The 13,426-nt window shown below is 43.6% G+C and overlaps 1 protein-coding gene across 6 annotated transcripts in view; it reads left to right on the plus strand.

The window, feature by feature from the left end:
* CACNA2D3 (calcium voltage-gated channel auxiliary subunit alpha2delta 3) overlaps positions 1-13,426 on the plus strand; it is an 828,400-nt gene that overhangs the window by 782,558 nt on the left and 32,416 nt on the right. For 2 of the 6 annotated variants that reach the window (XM_030569373.1, XM_030569374.1), the window contains one exon: positions 9,817-9,892. The exons of 2 other annotated variants lie outside the window; for them this stretch is intronic. In XM_030569373.1, the coding sequence (XP_030425233.1) occupies positions 9,817-9,892 (76 nt within the window). Of the gene's footprint in view, positions 1-8,249; positions 8,296-9,789; positions 9,893-13,426 lie in introns of all 6 variants that reach the window. 2 more of the 6 variants (XR_004001243.1, XM_030569375.1) reach the window with 2 other exon arrangements.

A 13,426-nucleotide genomic window follows, 5' to 3' on the forward strand; every position in this document is an offset into this window, starting at 1 on the left:
CCCCTCCTCCTGGATCAGGATAGGAAGGACTTCAAGTCGCTGGTGGAAGAGGGGACAGCGGCAGCTAAAGTGGCCTTGCAAGTGGCATCGGATGCAGCTGACACTGCGGCCCATTCGATGGCTTCCGCGATTTCCATGTGTAGGGCGTCATGGTTCCTGTTGTTGGAAAGGCGCTCTTTGCAGACCAGATGGACTTCAGGCTGCATGAGATGAAAGATTCCCACACTACCTTGCAGACCTTGGGCCTCTACGTCCCTCTGGCTAAGGACAAGGCCAAATCGATTCCAGCGGCTCAACCTGCAAGGAGCAGATACGAGCCCCCGTATAAAAGGCCCAGAGACCAGAAACGCCAGTCTCAGTGGCAGTCCCACTCTGCCCCGCAGCCTGGGCCCTCCAAGGGCAAGAGGCAGGGAAAGAGGCAGTTTTGATTATTTGCAGGGGGGCACTGGGCCCGTTGCTAGGGAGACCCCCTATTTAATAAAGCTTGTGTTCTGCACCGATTGTCTGCCTTCCGCAGGGCGTGGTCCCACATAACATCGGATCAGTGGGTCCTCAGTACCATTTTCAAGGGCTACATGTTGCAGTTCACCTTGCCCCCACCAAATCACCTGCCCTCCATGGTGACCACGGGGGACCCAAAGCATGTACGCCTCCTGTGGCAGGAGGTGGACTGGCTACTGCACCTGGGGGCAGTGGAAAGGGTACCCATAGAATTCCAGGGCAAAGGGTTCTACTCCCGGTACTTCTTGATCCCGAAGGCCAAAAGCGGCGGCTTCAGGGCCATCCTGGACCTGCAGGACCTAAACCGGTTTCTAGTCCGTTCCAAGTTCCGCATGGTGTTCCTGGCCTCTGTTATCCCCTCCTTGGACCCCCGGGGACTGGTACGCGGCCGTGGACCTTCAGAACGCATATTTTCACATCTATATATTTGAGGGGCACAGGCACTTCCTCCACTACCAGTTTGTAGTCCCCTCGTTTGGCTTATCCACGGCACCCAGGGTCTTTACGAAATGTATGGCTGTGATAACGGCCTATCTTAGGCAGGAGGGTGTACAGATCTTTCTTAATGTGAACAACTGTCTCCTCAAGAGGGAATCCCACTCTGAGGTAAAGACCCATGTGGAGCTGCTCCTATTGACATGCTCTGGTCTCGGCCTAGTGGCGAATGAGACCAAATCACCATTAGTTCCCATTCAGTGCATAGAGTTCATTGGGGCCCTGCTGGACTCCACGAGGACCACAGCCTCTCTCCCTTGTACAAGTTCAAGACCGTAAGGGATCTTACGCCTCAGTCACGGCTTTCTCAGTAACCATGGCGAGAGCGTGCCTTCGAATTCTGGGGCACATGACGGCATGTACGTACGTGGTCCGAATGTGGCCCCTCCAGATCTGGCTATCGTCCCAATTCTCTCAAGCTTGGGACAGCCTAGACAAGGTGCTCCCAATTCCATCCCTGATACTAGCTTCCCTTCAATGGTGGCCTTGCCCAAGCAATATGCTGCAAGGAGTTCCCGTTCGGGATGCCAGCCCGTCCATAGACCTGGTGTCTGGTGCTTCGGACCTCGGCTGGGGAGCCCACACAGGGAACGTGCAGACCCCAGACATGTCCCTTCACATAAATGTCAAAGAGCTCAGGGCAGTGAGATTGGCGTGTGGGGCTTTCTACATGCAACTCTGCAGCAGGCTGGTCAGAGTCCTCACAGACAACACCGCCACCATGTACTACATCAATTGGCAAGGCAGGATGCACTCCCTAGCCCTCTGCCAGGAAGCCCTGAACCTATGGGAGTTCTGTATAGCCCACGATATCTCCCCGAGGGTGGCCCACCTCCAGGCATCCGCAATATGCAAGCAGACCGCCTCATCAGGGTCTTCTTCCCCCAGTATGAGTGGTCACTCCACTCAGAGGTCACTCACTGGCTCTTCTGAGATTGGAGAGTTCCCATATCAACCTGTTCGCAGCCCACCAGAACCAGTGTTGCCCCCGGTTCTGCTCTAGCGTTGCCCCCGGTTTTGCTCCAGTGCGTTCCTCCTACGGTGGTCGGGCCAGCTCCTTTATGCCTTCCACCCTCATTGCCCTTCAGAAGATGACACCATGAGAGTGATTCTCATAGCCCCGACGTGGGCCCATCAACACTGGTACAGGCCCCTCCTATGCCTCTTGACGACCCCCCTGAGGGCGCTGCTGCTCCGTCCGGACCTCCTCTCCCAGGATGAGGGCTGCCTCCTCCATCCCAATCTGGCCAGGCTCCACTTGACAGCATGGCTGCTCTGTGGCTAAATGAGGAGGAGAACAAGTGTTCGGAGCAGGTAAAGTGAATCCTCCTGGAAAGGAGGAAGCCGTCCACGTGTCAGATGTACCTGGTGAAATGGTAAGGTTCGCCAGGTGGGCGAGTGAGTGGGGGGTCTCCCCCTCAATCACACCTCTGCATCTTATTCTGGACTACCTCTTATCATTTAGGGCCCAGGGACTAGCACCCGCCTGAGTCAGGGTGCACCTGGCATCCATATCGGCCTTCCACCCGCCGGTGCAAGGGCATTTGGTCTTCTCCCACTTGATGACCTTCCATTTCCTGAAGGGCCTTGACCGTTCGTTCCCATATGCTAGACCCCCCCATGCCACAAGGGGACCTAAACCTGGTCTTGTCCCGACTCACTCCACCTCCTTTTGAACCCCTGGCCATGTGTTCCTGATCTCACCTCTCATGGAAGGTGGCCTTCCTTGTAACAATCATGTCGGCCAGGCGTGTCTCGGAGCTTAGGGCCTTAACCTTGGAACCCCCCTATGCCTTCTTCCACATGGATAAAGTCCAGCTCTGCCCACACCCGATGTTCCTCCCGAAGGTGGTCTCTGCCTTCCATATGGAACAGAGCATGTTTCTTCCCATGCTCTGTCCTAAACCCCATTCCTCTAACGAGGAACACTGCCTCCACACGCTCGATGTGCGCAGGGTGCTGGCTTTTTATCTGGATCGGAACAAATGGTTCCAGAAATCCTCGCAACTCTTTATTGCTTTGGCCAAGCGGGCAAGGGGGCAACCTATCTCCACCCAGCGGCTTTCCTGCTGGATCACTTCGTGCATACGCACATGCTATGATCGGGCAGGGGTGCCCCCACCACTGATCGTTAGGGCACTACGAGGGCTCAGGCTTCATCAGCAGCCTATGTAGCCCATGTCCCTATCCAGGACATTTGTAGGGCGGCCACTTGGGCCTGAATTCACGTATATACTTCGCATTACGCGATCGTCTCCCAGTCTAGGGATGATGCCGGGTTCGGCAGGGCAGTATTTCATCCCGAACTATCGTGAACTCTTACCCACCTCCAGCAGGTATTGCTTGGAATCACTTACTGTGGAATACACAAGAGCAACCACTCGAAGAAGAAAGTAGTTATTTGTTCCGTAACTGGCGTTCTTCGAGATGGGTTGCTCATGTCTATTCCACACCTCACCCGCCTTCCCCTCTGTCGGAGTTGTCTGGCAAGAAGGAATCAAGGGTGGGGGGAGCCCATGGCTCCCCGTATAGCGTGATATACAGGCGCCACTCCAGGGGTTGCTGCAGTGCTCCCTCCAGCATGGATACTGCTAAGGGAAAAACTTCCAGCACCGGTTCATGTGGCGAGCACGCACACCTACTGTGGAATAGACATGAGCAACACATCTCGAAGAACGCCAGTTACAGAACAGGTAACTGTCCTATGTTTGACATTGATAAGTAGAAAGTAAAACACTTGTTGAAGATCTAGCTGAAAGTAATACCTAAGTTAGTATAACCTGTGCTGCTGGTTGAGATGGGGTGTATAAACCCTGCACTAGGACTCAAGGGGTTAAAGGATAGATCTGGGCCCAGACAACCTCACCCAGCCGCACCTGCAGAGCATGCTCCAGATGGAGCTTAAAAGGAAACCACATCACTCAGAAAGGGGCAGACAAGGCAGGGAGAAAGATATGCCCTGGGAGCTCCTAAGAAGGGATTCTGCAGCGGTTCTTCTAGGAAAAGATGAGCCATTCTGGTGGCCCTAGACAGACTAAAGGTGCAGTTGTTACCTTTTCTTCAGCACCTGTTGTTATAGATGGAAAAGCATGGACTATGGAATGGGGGGTAGGAAGTGGCCCAGATAGGGTAATTGTAAGGCATTCTTGGATGTCTGGCCCTTGCTAACCCTCTCAGGGACCTGGGTAGAGCCTGGGCTCCCCTACCAACCACCCTTTACACTAAGGAGGAATTCCCCGCCTAACCACTGGGTGATGCTTCTATCAAGTGGCAACCATCCCAACTTGGTGGAGAATGTGAGCATTCACCCTGGGTCTGCTGTAAGACCTTGAAAAGAAGAACTGGAAGGGAAGAAAAAGAGGGAAGAGAGAGAGAGAAGAAAAATGCACTTTGACAGATTTTTGAAGTGGCTGATGGACAGCCAGCAGCAACAGCAGCAGAACCAGGTGTTCCAACGTATGACTGCCCAACTACAGCAATAACAGCATATCCAGGAGCAGGCAACACAACAGCAGGAACAGCAACAAAGTCTGCTTCAGCATGTGATGCCATTGTACAACCCCCAGGGGCAAATGCAAACATGGCGGCTGGTACCTTGATTCCTACCACAATTACGAACGTCCCTGTCAGACTCAGAAAAACAGGGCCAGAAGATTACTCCAAAGCTTTCTTGGTCACTTTCAAGAGAGTCATCACAGCAACTTGATGGCTATCCGAATACAGGGCCGTTTTGCAGGCACTATATCTTACTGGACTTGCTCAAGCTGTGTATTGGAACTTTGATGCCACAGAAGCCCAAGACTATGCTAAGGTCAAGGTGGACATCTTGGACACTTCCGTATCATGGCAGAAACCCCTCAGTAGTGCTTCTGTTGGGAAGAATGTCCTTTGGGGACCCAGTCATGAGCAGTGACCAGCCTTATGGAACACTCTTGGCAGTGGCTCCAGCCCAACAGACAGACAGGCGGACATGTGGCCAAACAAGTGATGCTGGAACAATTTATGCAGGTTCTCCCAACTGCAGGGGTGAGAGTGGGTGCTACAACATCGGCCTGAGACAATGGCTGAGGCAATCAGGCTGGCAGAAAATTACTTAGCAGCTGCAGGCTTGACAGTGGGGCCACTCAAGACCAAAGATGCTCACCCCAGCTGACCTTCCGGACTTCTGAGGGGGCAGCTCATTGGGGAACTGCACCCCCAGCCAGTCCATGGCTACAAGAAAGCCCTGGAAGAAAGGGTGAGAGGAGAGTCCGGTCCCGAAGAAATACCTGCCACAAGAGTCCCACCTCCCCTATGCAGTCGGGTGGGAAAAAAAACCCTCAACTTAGACTTACTTTTTTGTTCTAGCAACAGGTCATTTCTGCTTTGACTGCTTCTTCATGGATTGCTTCTCTGGGCAGGCATGGATGGCAGACACCTGGGCTAGAAAAGCGGCCTGGCCAAGAATCTAGTCTCCATGTGGATCATCGGGGTAGAGGTGACAGCCCTAATAGAGTTGGGGTGCAGCCAAACACTGATCTGAAGACAACTAGCAGGACCCAGATATAACCTGGGAGAAACCTTCTACCTCTAGTGCATGTGCAGCAATGTAGGCCTATATCCCACAAGGGAGGTACAGCTCACTGTAGGAAGCTGCATGCGAAAAATACCATCAATAATGGTCCCCACTCTGGCCTTCCTGGTGATTTTGGGTTAGATGTTTAATTTTCTTGAACCAGATTTTTACTCAACTGCCAGTACACTGTAAAGTGCAACACTTGAATTTACTGTATCAGGAAACTGACTATAAAAGAGTTTCACCAAAATGGATATGTCCCCCAAGTTTATCTAAAACATAGGTGCACCGTTAGCTGTTGAAACTTTGTTTTCCATTACTTAAAGTTTCATATATAGTCCATATCTGTCGTATATCAGATTTTGAAAGCAACTGTTCTGTGGACTTCAATGGCGATGATAAAGTATGGAAATGTGGGCAGTTAACAATACAGTGATGTCATAAAGACTCAGGCATGTTCTCTCTGGCAAGAATAATCTACTAATGCTAAGAATTCATCAGGCTTGGGTTGGGCATAACTAGATGGATTTAAATTTAGATCAGAGGGAAAGCAGGCAATTATCATGTTCTTTAATTATAAGCAGCTGAACATGACACAGGTAGCCACAAACTTTTCAAACAGCAACTCAATCACTTCAGAATGGCTAGTAATCTAGAAGTCTTTCTTTTTGCAACATTTAGTTAAACCTGTCTAAATATTGAGGAAAAAATATTTTATAACATCTTAGAATGACATTAGCATTAAAATAATGCTGTAGAAATGAACTCTTTACACAGAAGCACTACAGAATCTAGGATCACTATTTTGGCTATTCATACTACCGTAAAAGCAGCAAAGAATCCTGTGGCGCCTTATAAACTAACAGATGTTTTGGAGCATGAGCTTTCATGGGTGAATACCCACTTCGCTCATGCTCCAAAACGTCTGTTAGTCTATAAGGCGCCACAGGATTCTTTGCTGCTTTTACAGATCCAGACTAACACGGCTACCCCTCTGATACATGCTACAGTAGTGTTTGCAAGTAATAGCACTAGACATCTTTTATCATTTTGATGTACAGGAAATCTTAGAGCTGTAACACATTTTCAAGAATAACAGAAAGCTGGCATTTGAATTTGTGAATGCTGTAGAACCCATTTGTATTGAACTTTAATATCTGTTAATAGTGACATTGAATGAAAGTCCTGAATTGTTTCAACATGTTGTAGTGTTCAAATTTTAGCTTCATTATGGGCATCATCCTGTGGCCATTCACGGTTACTGCAGTCTTCCCATTGGCTTCCACTGGTGAAGAATTAGACCTTAGGAGGATGTCGACAGTCAACTTTTTCTAATTTGATCTGCGCATCCTTTGTTGTTGATGTTGTTTGAATTGTCTTTGGAAAGATGCAGGTTTTCAGAAGCTGACCCTTTGAAAAGCAACATAACACTTATTTTACTCAGTATGGTAGGATTTAATAGCCATTGTTAAATAGCACATGTTGTAACAACATCAGTACTTCCTTCACAAAAGCAGGATTTATTCCAGGCCTTTATTGGGAAAACTGTCTGTAATGCAGCTTTCCTTAAGATTCAGGTTTTTTTCCACCTGGCTACATTGTCTCTGTTCTGAAAACGACTTTCCTATACTTTCCGCCTGTAACCGGAATCTTCTCTCCGGAAACACTTTAATATATTTAGAAAAGTCTATAAACACATTGCAATGTCATACACACATGGGTTTGTGTCGCTCCAGCCCAGCAATAGCAATTATGCTATATGCTCACCTTAATTTTAAGGCTTTCTGTTATAACTCTCTCTGTGTGCCTTAAAGCTAAGGCTTACTTCTTGCCTTTTGCAAAGTAAAATTCTATTTAACTACACATTTTAACATAGGTGTTATAGACAATAAGAGCAATCTTAGATTTTTCCAAAACAATACAATCCTCAAGAATCAGCCTATATAACCAGGTTTATTCAGTTAAATTTTGTATTTAAAATTACTTGTTTGAATTCATATTGCAACATTTTATTAACCTTTATCATTGTATGTTTAGTAAAGAAATTACACACAAAATTTCACTTATACAAGCATATTATTTACAAGAGTTAATATTGTAAAAAAAAAAATTTAAAGACATCTTCCAATATTTAACACTGGAGTCTAAATGATAATTATAACAGATGTTCTAAGTGGTACATAGTAATATAATTTCATTAAAACTTCTGTGCAGGATAAAGCAATCTGCAGATTAACAAACCTCTTATAGTAGATGAAGCTGACATTAGATTATTTGATTGCACTTTTCAAATACCACCTTTTGCAGTAGTCTTATTGATTATATTAAACAGACCATGAAAGGAGTGAAAACTGAACTCTACTTTACTCTAAGAACAGACAATGGGGCATGGGAGAGTGGGGGCATTTCAGAGAAGTCGACCTCTTTGGCAATTCTGCTTAGAACAATTAAAGCCTGGAAACTGCTCTTCTTTGTGTGTTTAACACATGTTGACAACAGTGATTCCATGCATGGATAAGAGCAGTGCATGGTTAAGATACAGAGGAGTGAAACACAGGAGCCAAGACTGGAGATGGAGAGGCTTGGAAAGTGTAACCATGGTTAGCAGGGAGGAGGGGGAAAGCTAGAAGTGGTGTATTTCTGCATGCCATAAGGGCAGCACAACTTACACCATGTACTGCTCTGTTTGTCTTGGCAGATCTGTGTGCGCGGATCTGGCTGTGGGCGTGATTCTGCCAAATATGGTCAGTGTTTAACCTACACCCATGTATAGATCTCTAGTTATGCGTTTTGTCTACCATTTGCCTCTTTCTGCCAGGCCAATACAGCTCTGGCTTCCTCACCATTTTTTTTACTGGACATAAGATATAGTAAGTGACACATACCAAATGTTTAGCTGAAACTGCAGGATCCAAACCACTTAGTTAAAATTTATCTAAGCCAGAAAGAAATGTACTATGTAACTAATATATAATATTTGAATGATTTCTCAGAACCTTTTAGTGACAGTTCCAGTCACAAATTTAGATTAGCAAAACTATATATAGTTATCTAACAATATGGACTACAACATTTTGCACTTTGGATTGCCAGCCTTTCATGTATATGGTATAGAATGCCTCTGAGTGATGTTAAAAGTATGTCATTAGCTGGCTCTTTGGCTTTGACATGCCACTGTGGCATCCTTTCCATGGCCTACCCCTAGAGTGTGATGTGCTTTTCATTTCACTTAGAGGCATGCAAAATGTTACAGAACACTGCAGTCCCCTTTCATGCTTTTATAAGCCATTCACATCCACTTGTGTTCTCTCATACTTCTGATGGTGAAACCATTAAATGAATGTTTAATTTACATTAGTAACTTTTGTTAATTCATACTTGTAATGACTTACTAAATGAAGATTAAAATCAATATTTCATCTGTCACAGATGTTAACAACAATGTGGATGAGTGCAATTGATTCATTGTTCTAAGGACACATTCTTACAGAAATTGTCACAATTCCATGTGTTTCTTAAGTGCTGGATTTTACAGAAGATCTCTTAGTTATGTCAAAGATGGGCAAAATCACAAGCAGGCAGAGAGTTCCCTATTTACTATGCATCTGAGGAGGTTCCTATAAGTTGTTTATTACAGCAAGCACTATGCATATTGAATATTTTGCATTCATAAAAAGTAGCACCGTTACACTCACGCTGGTTGGACTGTCGAATACACTGAACTTCAACCTCCAACTTCTTGGGAAGCCACAATCTTTGGAGGAGATAATTGGTAGATGGGGGTCTCTGGATGGGTGGAGATGTCTTACTTCACTTTTGAGGATACAGAGAGTGCTTTGGCACAAGTAGCCCCTCAAATGCATAGGTTGTTTCACTTTCTGGGGCTAAATGTGCAGATTTCAGTCCAGAATCAAAATCTAATTGTTTAAGCATCCTGTTGAATGTGTAGTCTCCTTTTCCTTGCATTGTTTATCCCACCATCTGTTATACTGTATGTGTCCCCCGTCTCAATTTCTCTTCTCCCAACTATGCCGTCGTTTTGTCCCACAGCCTGATAAATCCTTACAAAGTTTTATAGTGTTTCTTGCCTTTATGCTCCTTTGTCTGGAATGTATTTTAATGACTCCCCCCATCCCCTTCCTCCCCTTTCCCTCTTTTAAATTTTATTTTGCTGCCTACTTTGTGGGCAGACCCTGTTGTATTTCACCATTTTATTCTAGCGTGTTTTCTTCTTCTAGTCAAGCAGTTTTCTGTTCTTCTCTTAGAATTACACTATATGACTACCAGGCCATGTGTAGAACAAACAAAGAGAGTAGCGACAGTGCCCATAGCTTACTGGACGTAAGTATAGTTAACATTATGAGCACCCTTCCATAAAATCACCAGAAAATTGTTGCACATATATATATATATATATATATATATATACACACATATGATGTAATATTTTGATTGTAGTTATTGCAAGCCTATTATTGCTATTTGGAACTATTAAAGCTATTACATTTATTGTACCATCCCATCCCATATGCACAATGGTTCTATATCAGTAAATCCACTGTGTTAAGGATTTATGGGTCCAAACTCTTGTACGGTAGCTTTTTCCACTAGCACTACTAATGCTAAGGGTCTGTCAGCATGTTATTTGTCCCATTATGAACACCTACTCTCATAACTCCCTAAATTAACTATAAACATTTGCGTTAGGCAAAGATCTGGAATTTTTAAATATATAATTTGTTAAAAAAAAGATGATTTGGGAGGTTTTAATTATAGGGTGGTTGGTTTTGTTAAAGCCTTCAAGTTAATGTTTTCTGCACCTTGTTTTGCACTTCTGCAGTACACTGAACAACAGATTTTTCTAAAGTGGAATTTCACTGACCACTTCATCCTTGTTCCTGTAACTAGCTCTGCATACAGACTCCTGTGCCTTCTCAGAACCTGAGTGAAGTCAAATGTATTCCACCTGAGCAGACTCCTGGTCATTAAAGGATCAGAGCTGCAGTTAAGAATTTAGGGTGTTCTATATAGAAAATATTCATAGTTTTTTTTTAAAGCCAGAATGGACCATTAGATTGGATGTATACAGTTGAATATCTCATTAGTATTACAAAATGAATTGCTTTTTAACCATTTGTTAGTATTTAGCATGAAAATTGCATATATAAAGGCTGCCATAAAATAATTCCAAAACTGAAGGGCCCTATTCACTGATACCATAGACTCTAGAAAAAGTTATTACACAGATTTTTTTTGAATGTACCTGAGTACAGATATACAAGCTAAAGCTAATAGTTCTGTCAGCATAATTACTTAAACAGCTAGGTAAATGTTTAAATATTAGGGTGATGTCCAAATATCTGTGTATAACTTTTATGCTCTGTTGAATAATCATAAGCATTTTACCACATTTTCATTTATGTATTTGTATGAGCCCACATATTTTTAAATACCTGAAAATATGGAATTGCTGTACACATCAGCCTACAACATTTCCAAGCAAAGATCTGACCTTAGAGACATTTACTGTCATATTGGGACTATATAGTACTATGTAAAGCAGTAAGTGTTTTCAGGATCAAATTGTAAGTTGTCAGCTAAATGATATGGAATGTTCTGAATCAGATTTGCATGAGGGATATAAAATGTCTGTAAAGTAACAGCAATGGGAAAAGATCAAAAAGGTTTTTTGGAGGGAGGCAGAGGGTCAGTTCAGTCTGGATCAGCATCCCAGAATGGGGAGCTGTACTATCCTAACCTCTTTGGTATGCAAAAATTATATCTCAAAAGTAGGCATTTTTGCAAGAGATAGTCATTACTCCCTATTTCTGGTCACACTGGGAATATGGAAGAAAACCTTTCCTGGAAAATTGTGGCATATGCTGAGACATGTGGTGAACATTTTCTATCAAAGATAACCATTTTTATTTTTTTTTGGACTCTCAAAAGAGGTTTACATCTATTTCACTCTGAAGGATGGGCAAAGCTTCACTCGGAGTTTATTTTATCTCTGCTGGTTCACCCATCTCTAATTATCATGATTGTAATGAAAGTATAAAGAAAATGTAGTCTGAGAAGTTAGGGCCAGATTTTAAAAAGCAGTTCATTTGTGTCTTGGCCCACAGCTTTGCACAGGCAAATCCCCTGTTAGGCACCTTACAGTACAATTTGCACATACACATACTGTTCATGTTCACGTATGTGATATATTCCCACCTCATGTGTACATGTGTACAATTGCAGGCACAAGTAAGACTGGTCTTAAGGCCCTGTTGAAAGTTTAGGACTGTGTACGCCTTTTCATATTTTAAATAGCGCAGAAGTGGAACACAGCCATCACAGTATGCACAAGTCTTAAAGAGACAGTGTTCCACCATATCATCCGCTCAGGATGAGTGACTGTGCAAAGCTGGAGATGGGGCACAGTCAGGATTTGTAGAATACGCCTGTAGACCATGGGATTAAAATAATAGAGGTTAGAAATGGACAAGAGACCTATAGATCATCCAGTCCATCTCTTTGTCAGTATAGGATTGTTCTGTACAGTACAGTTAGTTTTGAAAGTCCCAGGTGATGGGATTTTTGGCCCTTCCCTTATCGGACCATTCCACAGCCAAATAGGTCTCATAATAAAGATATTTAGCCTGAGTTTTCCTTATCTTAAATTCACTCATTACAAATTATACCTCCATGAGCCAAACTAATAAACCAGTGTTAACAAGGGACCTGTGCAAGGATAAGGGCCACCCAGGTGGATCCCTTCGCGAGATCATGACGTTAAATGTTTCCTCTCCCTCTTTGGTGTTAGGACATGTCAAATATATATGTACCAGTCAGTACAACTGATTTTAAAAAGTGTCAGAATGAGTTTTCCATCAGAAAATGCAGTTTAGTCAAAATTAAACATTTTATGGGAAAGTGTCAATTGCCATGACATTTTCACCAGGAAAACATCTAAATGAATAACTTCACCTTTCTTGTTTCATTTTGATGGCATGGCAAAATTTCAATAGCCTCAAAATATTTCAATTCAGAACTTTTGCAACATTGTATTGATAAGTTTGGAACATTTTAATTAATTTTTTTATATTAGGTTAAAATATTGTTTTTATTTTTATATTGTTTTGACATTATTAACATGAAGTGATTCAACATTATGGAAAAAAAATTCAGAATAAAGGATTTTCAGATTTTTTTTGTGTGTGAAACTATGGAATTTTCCAATTTTGCATTAAAACAATTTCTGAACTGTCTGAATTTCCCACTGAATGGAAATTTCATTTTCTGACCAGCTCCTCTTTGGTCATCACTTAGCTCTTTAGTTCATTATTTTTTTCTATAAATAAGTCCTTCATAGGTCAAGATTATGTTGGTCTCAGGTTATATTTAAAGTCCTTGCTAGTTCTGCACCGCTTCAGCATCCCATTCTTGCAGTGATGTCACATACACTGTACTGCAGTTGGCTGTGGGTTGACCAGCCATGTGCCAAAACCCGCTCTGTAGTCTCTGAAAGCTTCAGTTGGGAAGTTACTGCTGCTCAAAGCTGCAATAATTCATGTAAATTGTATCTTAAATTCCCTTTCCCTAAGAGAGGAAATGCTGTATATAGCATCCTCTGGGTGATGAGGGTTGTTCTGTTTTTCTCTGCACAGCATATACTTAGGGGAGAACATGACCCTGAGCTCTTAAAAAATGGCATTGTTCAGTTAAACATCCTCCTCACCTGCCAGAAATCAGAAATAAAACAGTTTAAGCTGACATTCCATTCCTTTTCCATTGCGCCTAGGTATTCCAGATGTTACTGCAATAGGGACCTTAGTAAGGTGCTGATTCAGCAAGGTTCTTAAGCATATGCATGACTTCAAGCATCTGAGT

This window comes from Gopherus evgoodei, chromosome 7, assembly GCF_007399415.2.
Source record: "Gopherus evgoodei ecotype Sinaloan lineage chromosome 7, rGopEvg1_v1.p, whole genome shotgun sequence".
Taxonomy (NCBI): domain Eukaryota; kingdom Metazoa; phylum Chordata; order Testudines; family Testudinidae; genus Gopherus; species Gopherus evgoodei.